The sequence below is a fragment of the Carex rostrata genome, chromosome 12 (genome assembly GCF_964058835.1).
Source record: "Carex rostrata chromosome 12, lpCarRost1.2, whole genome shotgun sequence".
In the NCBI taxonomy this organism is placed as follows: domain Eukaryota; kingdom Viridiplantae; phylum Streptophyta; class Magnoliopsida; order Poales; family Cyperaceae; genus Carex; species Carex rostrata.
In genome coordinates, this window is record NC_135929.1 from 8,928,689 (window position 1) to 8,937,318 (window position 8,630).

Here is an 8,630-nt window from a genome sequence, read left to right on the forward strand (position 1 = left end):
AGAGGTATGCTTCTGGATACGAGATGTGTTCTATGTCCAAACTGTACCCTAGAAACAACTCTCCACATGCTGTTTCTATGCTCCTACGCAAAGCCGGTTTTGAATAAAAATTGAAAACCGGCCATCTAGTGGCCGGTTTAGTCATTTAAAAAAAAAAAAACTAGAAATTGTGGACATTATTATTATTTTCCATTTTATATGTTGGATATTAATAAAAATACCGGCTGTATGAGTGAAGTCACGAATAATTTCATATTTTAAAAAAAAGTAAATCACGTCATCCTATCAATTGCATTAAAGTTTTATATTTTATTAACTTTCTTAATTAATAACAAAAATTAATTAGAACAAAATAAAAGGTATTTAATGAAGGATAAGATTGTATTAAAAACAAAAAAAGATTATCTCAGTACCAAAAAGTAGAATTTATGCTCTCAAAATAGCCCCCTATTAAAAAATTATAGTGTACCTATATAGGAATCTATACATTCACATTGTTAGTTTGTTACTAACTACAATAATAAACTTTCTTGAGAAAAACAAGATAGGGTATGTTAAATTTCTCTACTATCTGTAAAATTTGTCAGTAGAACATCGATTCTGTATACCTTAAGCGTTTCAAAATAAATGATGATAAAGTAGTCGCATGCATGACGGTTAATTTTTTATTATCAATATTATATTTGTTATATTCAGAAATTTTAAAATGGATTAATTTGCTAAATTGAACATTACGCTTAATAAAAAGAAATTATTTAATTAACGGTGGTCCATATTTTATCTGATTGATTAAAACGAAACTAAAATTTTGAAATATAAATTAATTATGAAATTATGTATATTAAAAGATCCGTTACAAATTCATTTGAATTTTTAGAAAAGGAGAAATTAATCTAATTAGATTTGTGTGAATAAATAAATAATTGAATTCTAAATAAGAGTGTAATTATACGAAATTATTCGTGCAAATAAATAATAGAAATTATAAAACTCGTTCATTTAAGATTTTTAGAGAATTAATTGAATATATATAATTATATAAAAGGAGATCGAATTATTCGAATCTTAAATTGAGAAATAGATATATGAATTATATGTAAGAATTTAATTATGAAAAATTACGAACGTTTGATTTGAATTTATGAAAGAAACGGAATTTAAATCAATTAAATGAGACCATATTGAAATTTTGAATTGTTTGAACCTTTAGATTAAATTCAACACGAATCTTGAAGCAACCCTTTAATAAACCCCCTCCCCTTTCTCTCTTCTCTCCCTGTCCGTGAAACCCCACCCCAACAGCGCCCCCTCTCTCTCTTTTCCGCCTCCCCTCTTCCCTCCTGTAAAAACCAAATCTAGCCTCTCCTCTCTGGCTGACCCGCGGCTCCACCACGAAAACCTTCTTCTCTTCTCTCTCTGATCCGCGGACCCCCCTCTCCCGACTAATCCCTCTCTCTTTTTCGCCTTTTGCCTCTGATTTCTTGAGAATCCGAAAACCTTAGAATTTGGGAGTTTTCTTTGTTGCTTGCGGGTGCTAATCTGGTGCTTGGAGACGCTAAATTTGTGGTGGTTGATTCAATCTTGACGGCCGCAAAGTGAGGCGCAAGCCCGGGACTCGGCCATTTTTCTCAAGTGCCTTGCCGTCTTGTGAACTCCTCTTTCGGGTAAATCATGTTCTCCCCTTTTTTTCTTGTGTGATTTTGCAATGTGCCTTGTGATGGCCATGGAGCCGAGCTCCCTCTTGAATTGTTGATTTTCGAAAGGGTCGATTATTTTGATGAAGGGGCTGACCCTCCTCTCTCTCTGATCTGTTCTTGTGAAATCCCTTGTTGAAGTAATTAGGACTTAAATTTGAGTCTGTTTCGGGTTGTTGATTTTCCCGACTCGTCTGATCGATGAACTTGTTGTATTGATTTTCTTGTGCACGAGTCATGTATTAAATTTCCTTGCGATCACCTGTGAAGAAACCTTGAATTGTGTAAATTAATTAAATATAGGGGCATATGTGAAATTATGTATACTCTTGGTATATTTCTCTGGTTATGGGAACTTAAGTGCAAATTTTGAGAATTTAATTTTAAGGGTTTAATGGGATCGGGCTTGAAATGAATGAAAGAAAAGAAGATAAATAAAATGAGATTTTTCTTTTCTCTGTTTTGTGCCGAATCAGAATTAAGTGAATTGGGCTAAAGAATTTGACTTAACTAAAATATGTATCTTTTTGAACCTAGGCCGAAAATAAGTTAAAAAGGGACCTCATGGTTATGGGATGATACCTCAACTAAAAATATGATTTCTGAATGGATTTTCGGATTGGGCGGTGCAAGTTCAAAACTCTAACTCTAAAATAACCGAAATTTAAGTTAGATTTGAGCTTGCTGTTTTTGATCGAAATTAGAAATTTATTAGATTTGACTTCTAATTAAATTAATTAAATTGTTTTTGGTTCAAGTTTGATCGGGTTGTACAAATCTAAAATTGGATAGGTTAACACATGAATTAATTTTGTTGTAAGTTAGTTTGGGTTACGAGATGGTGTAGACTAATCTTAGTGCATAAATTAGGAGTAGTTAAATTAATTAAAGTATAAAAATGTGATTTTTAATTAATTAGGGTCTCGAGCTCTCTCTCGGTAGACATTTTCGGAGTCTTGACATTATTTAAAAGAGATCGAAATTAGAAGTGCCAAACAGTTAGTAACATTGAATGACAAATTACATGCTTCTGTCTAAACATGAGAGAGAGAGAGAGAGAGAGTCAATGCCAATTAATTATAAGAGATTATATCAACGATTAATAAGTACAATATAATATGCTAGTGAATTGCAAGCAATAGATATGGTACAAAAAATGCTGGGAACTGTACCAGTCAAGCACATTTTGAGTTATGATTTAATTCTTTCACCGAATGCTGGAGACAGCATCGGTATCAACTCTTTTGTTCTTTTTCATTTTAATATTCCTGGCTGTGTATCTATAAACATGCAGTCTGTGCAGGGGCGGAACCACATGGACCTAGGGATGTCATTGGCGCCTTGGCCCAATTTTTTTTTTTTTTTAAATATGCTTCTTTTACTACAATTTTCAGAATTTTTTTTGCAAAAATATGTTTGTTGTTCAAATAATTATAAAATTATAACTCACTGTAAAATTTTGCCCCACCCTATCACACTTCCTAGCTCCGACCCTAACACCATGTTTGGATGGAGTTTAATGGAAGGAATGGAATGGAAAGAAAAATTTCCCTCGAATCGTGTTTGGTTGACAAAATTATAGTGGAGGTGAAGGGTACAAGAGGGAAAATGATTAACCTTGTATAATTGAAATCAATAGAATCGCTTTTCCTCCCAATTTGGAGTGTAACGGATGGAAAGATATTTTGATGCAAATATCATGAGAGAAAAAGACACAAATGCCCAATCCTATATATCTTACTATATAACTCTCATCAAATTTTATTTGCCACAAACCTAAACAGTAGCCACCATGTTCTTCATTGAGCAGGGTTAGTTTTTTTTTTATATCTACGCTGTTTATTTTTTAAACATCAAGTTTGACGCTTAATACCAATTTCTATACGAAATAAATTTGATTATGAGACCCATTAACCGTTTTAATGTCTTCATGATTTGTTTCGCTTTTCTAACACATATAGCACCATGTGTACCCTTTAATCTAATAGTTCATGGTGGCATACACAAATAGGCTACATGGCTGCAACTATTGTTGATTGCTATTTATTTGAAATATGGAAATTATTTAGGTCAGTAACTTAAGATTAGATTTGATTTCTATTTATCCGTTGTCAATTAACAATTCTTGACAAATAATTTTCAATGATTATCTATTTATCTTTTTTTGTTTAAATTATTTAATTGTGTTTCAAGATTGTAAAGGGTATAATAGTCAAATAAACTAAAACCATTTGATTAACCTTCTATAACTTTAGTTAACCAAACAAGAAATAAGGCGGAAAGAAAAGTTAAATTTATTTTTCCTCATTAATCATCCAAACACGAAGAGGTTAAATATATTAATCTTCCTTTCTATTCCATTCCATTCCATTCCAATCTTCACCTCCCCTCCCATCCTCTACTCTCCATCCAAACAAGGTGTAAGTAACTGCTTTGAAGTCGAGTATATGTAATATGGAAACCGAATCTCTATGTTTGTGTGAATTATAAGAAAATTTCTAATTATATGTCTCCCTAGCTAGGTATCTATAAACTTGCAGAAGAGCTTTCAAGTCAAGTATATGTAATATGGAAGGCCAATCTTTATGTTTCTGTGAATTTATCAGAACATTTCTCATTTTATCTCATGCCTTCAGCATGTATTCTCTTGTAGCTAACATTTTCTCTATATTCTGGTTTTTGTCTTTAAATTGCACCATTGTTTGATTCAAATCAAATATTGCCTATTGCTTGCAATTCACTAGCATATCATATTGTACTTATTAATCCTTGATATAATCTCTTCTAATTAATTGGCATTGACTCTCTCTCTCTCTCTCTCTCTCATGTTTAGACAGAAGCATGTACCTCGCTCTCTCCCCACAACATCCAGTCTATCAAACCACCCAGCATACATCTCATAGCATGAAGAGAAGGCTCAAGCAGACTACTGTCCCCTCCATTGATAGGCTGCGCCAAATATCCTCGGCCTCTTGCCTCAGAGAACACAGTCACACTGCCAAGGCCCTCAAGATTGATGGGTCTCTGACAAGTGAGCCCACCACCAGCTTCCTAAGATTCTTCTCCTTTCTTCACTTGATATACTCATTCTTTTTATTTTCAAAATTTTACTTGTAAATTTTTATAATTTTAGGGCCTCTCACAAGCTCTGATGTCAGTAACTCAGCAAACAGTCCCAAATTAAGAGTTGCTTATCAGGTTATTTGTTTTGTTAATATTTTTTTTTCTTGCAACGAACTGATTTCTATGCTCAAAGGTGTTACCTATTTCTTCTAACTATATTTGGTAATTTAGGGGGTGCCAGGGGCACACAGTGAAGCGGCTGCTGGAAAGGCATATCCCAACTGTGACGCTGTTCCTTGTGAATTCTTTGAGACTGCATTTGAGGTCCGTGTTGCTGTTCATTTCTTTAATTTTTTGCAATCGGAAGTACAAAATAATATTTGCATTGCAATCCAAAGAGTAGAGTGTGATATTGGGGCTATAATTAATAAATTGGGCATTCCTGACAACAAAGCTTGCATTTATGATTTGTACCATACCCAACTTAAATCTAATTGCACTCCTTGTGATTTATTTCATATCTAACAGGCAGTGGAGACCCGAAAAGTTGATTGTGCAGTTTTACCAATCGAGAATTCACTGGGAGGTAGCATACACCGTAACTATGATTTGTTATTGCGGCATAACTTGCATATTGTTGGAGAGGTGCAACATACTGTTCACCACTGTCTCTTGGCTCTTCCAGGTGTGAATCTTGTGGATATCAAGAGGGTTCTCAGCCACCCCCAGGTATATTCATGCATGACTGTGTTTCTGTGCACATTTATGTGTTTCTAGCATTTAGTATTTTTAGAAATCATGGTTGAGATGTCAATCTGTATTTATTTCAAACCTATGTGATAAAGTAATTGAAGAGCTTAAAATTGACATTCGGTTCGGTAAGTTTTACGCCAGAAGTACTATCATGTCTTTGTTTCCATTTTACTATTATAGCTAATAAAGGAAAAAGTAGTCTACATACACTCAATGCTTTGGTAAATAATATATAAAAGAGCTTTCTTTTTATTCATCTTATTATCGAGTTTAGTCCTGTCCAGTCCCGCAAACTTCTATATCGACTATACTCATGCTATTACTTATTTTCATTACCATATATATTTCTCTTATTATTTTTTACAGCTTAAATTAGGAAAAAAAAAATAGCTAGCTCTCCAAAAATATGCCTTCTTATCTGGAAATCATATCATTCTAGGCTCTGGCACAGTGCGAACACACACTAACAAAGTTGTTGACAAACAAAGGCCTGGTTAGAGAAGCTGTTGATGATACAGCTGGTGCTGCACAGGTGCCAATTTTGTTTTATCATTTATTACCACAATTATTTTTGTTTCTGGAGTTTGTATCAGGGAGGCACCATACCTGTGGGCTGCTGCCTTCTCTGTACCATGTGGTGTTCTTAGGGAGGCTGACTGGTACAGGCTAGTTTTGGTGCAGTATTAGTAAGGTGCCTAACTGGTTTAGTACCGGCCCTCTGTCTCGGGATGGCTATCTTTTCATGTACTAATACTGAGCATAATAATTTAAGCATTCACATCCAAGGCTTTTTTTTTGGGTTTCTAATGGTTTGACCTGGCATGGCTATGATATCTGAACTGAAATTAATTAACAAAATATTGTTTTGCTGCTTAAAAACTGAATTTTGAATATCCAATAACTGTTCTGTAGTATATATTTCTTAACCAATAACTGTTCTGTAGTATATATCTCTTAACAATTTAAGAGACGCTGCAGCCATTGCCAGCTCTCGTGCAGCAGAGCTATACGGTTTGAATATTCTGGCACCAGATATTCAGGTAATTTTAATCTCCCCTCCTTCCCCTTTTTATAATTTTTTATCTTTCTTCTTTTTGTAAGTTTGCATGTTCACACTATATTATTGTATGCTAATGTAGGATGACCGAGATAATATAACCCGTTTCTTGATGCTTGCAAGAGAGCCAATAATGCCTCGTGTCGGGAAGCCATTCAAGGTATAATTTTGTTCTCCTAATTTTTTTTTTCACTTTTTGATATATTCTTGGATCTTTGTCATGTCTGCTGCTTAAATCTGTAGACTACCATCTTATTATTATTTTTGTCTTTTTACTTTCTTAAAGACTAGCATAGTCTTTTCTCTAGAAGAGGGCCCTGGTGTGCTTTTCAAAGCATTAGCTGTATTTGCTATGAGGGATATCAACCTTACTAAGGTAAAATTATTATACCTTACAGATTTAATGGAAGGAATTCTGCGTGTTGCTAAGTTTATTTACTTCTTTTTTTATATATACACAGATAGAAAGCCGGCCGAGCAAGAAGAGACCATTGCGTGTTTGTGATGATGGCAACGGCGTGCCATCAAAGTGAGCACATCAAACAGCTATACTATTTAGGAATAAAAGAATTTGTGGGCTTAAACACAAAAAGAGCATTGCCGATGATAACATGTCTGTTTTGATATATGCTGTAATAGGTACTTTGACTATCTCTTCTATGTGGATTTTGAGGCATCGATGGCTGATCCTAATTCCCGTAATGCTCTTAACCATTTGCAGGTATTTTCAGCAGTAAACTTTGCTTAATCCATTAATGGTATCATTCTCTGTCATACTCGTAAATAAATTAACACGTTTGGTTGTATAATAGGAATTTGCACCCTTCTTGAGAGTGCTTGGGAGTTACCCGATGGATGTGAGCCAAGCATGAGTTTATTCCTTGCCTGTTCAAATTTTGCTCTAGGTGGGGGAATTTGTTTCAATTTCCTTGTGCTTCTATTTCCTCAATTTCACACATTGCTTTATGTACAAGCTTTACTTCTATTTGCAGGTCAAAATCATATAGAAAGTGAAGCCTAACTAGTATATATTGATGGAATCAAGATTTTTCATCTTGAGAGAATTTTTGAGTTGGCTTAATTTTGCTTTGCTAAGCCAACTTTATGGGGGCAGATAAAAGAATGCAGAGAGAGAGGGAAGTGCTTATTATATATATATATATATATATATTTATAGTCATCTAGTGACACCTGCAAAAGCAGTTGCTGTTTTACCATCTTTCATTTGGCATTCTTTGCTCTTGGTACAAATTGATGTTTGTTACTATTATATAACATTTTGTTTATTATGCTATAAATATTATAAAATACCAAAGTTGAAAAGCTTGGCTTACAAGCTTGAGAAGAATGAGGCAGGGATGTGCATATGTTGCTATCAGTTTTCGTTGCATTTGTTATCGTGCTCGTTGTTATCTATATCTTGAGAGGAGCATAGCATGGTTCCTTTTAATATATTATTTTTTGTGCCAAGCTTGTCAACATAGTATGGGTATCTTATGTTTCATTTAAATTTGAACTTCCAAATCTGTACAAAGGTAGTTTGTTATGACAACGAGTCGAGCAGACGGTCGATCTGCACTGCAACAAACTGGCATGACGAGTCACTTAAATATGGACCCAACTAGTCTTCACAAATAAAAGGTTTTATGTTTATCCTGAATGTTAAATATGTTAAAGGAAGGAGGCAGCAAGGTTCATGTGCGTCTTGTGGCACATTTTTGGAAACAACGAAATCGGATAGTGTTTGGAGAGCAAGTGAGCAACCGATTAGCTCAAGTATAATCGCAAGGAGATGGAAATGTGCATGCTACTGTTCACCTGAAGAAACTCATGTGGGCATGGCAATGCAAATAGTTGTTTAGCTTTCTGTGTTCTTGGTTGTGTTATTGGTTTGTATGGAAAATGATTGTACAATTATTTATATTCAATATTATCCTTGGTAGCCACTACCAAGTCTTAAAAAGAAAAAAGTTGCAATTTTATCTCAACAGAAAAACATGCAGTTTTCTTGCGAAAGGAAAAGGGTTAACCGGTTAAGAGTATCTCTCCATCTATGCAATTAT

The 8,630-nt window shown here is 34.3% G+C and overlaps 1 protein-coding gene across 3 annotated transcripts; it reads left to right on the plus strand.

Annotated features, from left to right (window-relative positions):
• Positions 1 to 1,336: 1,336 nt before the first annotated feature.
• Positions 1,337 to 8,040, plus strand: LOC144563308 (arogenate dehydratase 2-like). 3 transcript variants are annotated; one of them, XM_078312763.1, is made up of 13 exons: positions 1,337 to 1,664; positions 4,528 to 4,725; positions 4,828 to 4,892; positions 4,989 to 5,081; positions 5,286 to 5,486; positions 5,950 to 6,042; positions 6,455 to 6,550; positions 6,650 to 6,727; positions 6,854 to 6,943; positions 7,029 to 7,096; positions 7,207 to 7,288; positions 7,380 to 7,472; positions 7,560 to 8,040. In XM_078312763.1, exons 2-12 carry the CDS (start codon positions 4,536 to 4,538, stop codon positions 7,437 to 7,439), a joined length of 1,116 nt encoding a protein of 371 aa, XP_078168889.1. In that variant the 5' UTR covers positions 1,337 to 1,664; positions 4,528 to 4,535; the 3' UTR covers positions 7,440 to 7,472; positions 7,560 to 8,040. The 3 variants fall into 3 exon arrangements, with proteins under 3 accessions (XP_078168889.1, XP_078168887.1, XP_078168888.1); XM_078312761.1 differs by lacking the exon at positions 1,337 to 1,664 and adding an exon at positions 4,134 to 4,167; XM_078312762.1 differs by lacking the exon at positions 1,337 to 1,664 and adding an exon at positions 4,134 to 4,167 and having other exon boundaries at positions 7,380 to 7,424.
• Positions 8,041 to 8,630: the final 590 nt, after the last annotated feature.

Excerpts from the sequence above, each read along its gene's own strand:
- LOC144563308 (XM_078312761.1), top strand. Across the intron at positions 6,551-6,649 it reads TTCTGGCACCAGATATTCAG|GATGACCGAGATAATATAAC; the intron begins GTAATTTTAATC and ends ATGCTAATGTAG. Across the intron at positions 7,097-7,206 it reads GGCAACGGCGTGCCATCAAA|GTACTTTGACTATCTCTTCT; the intron begins GTGAGCACATCA and ends ATGCTGTAATAG.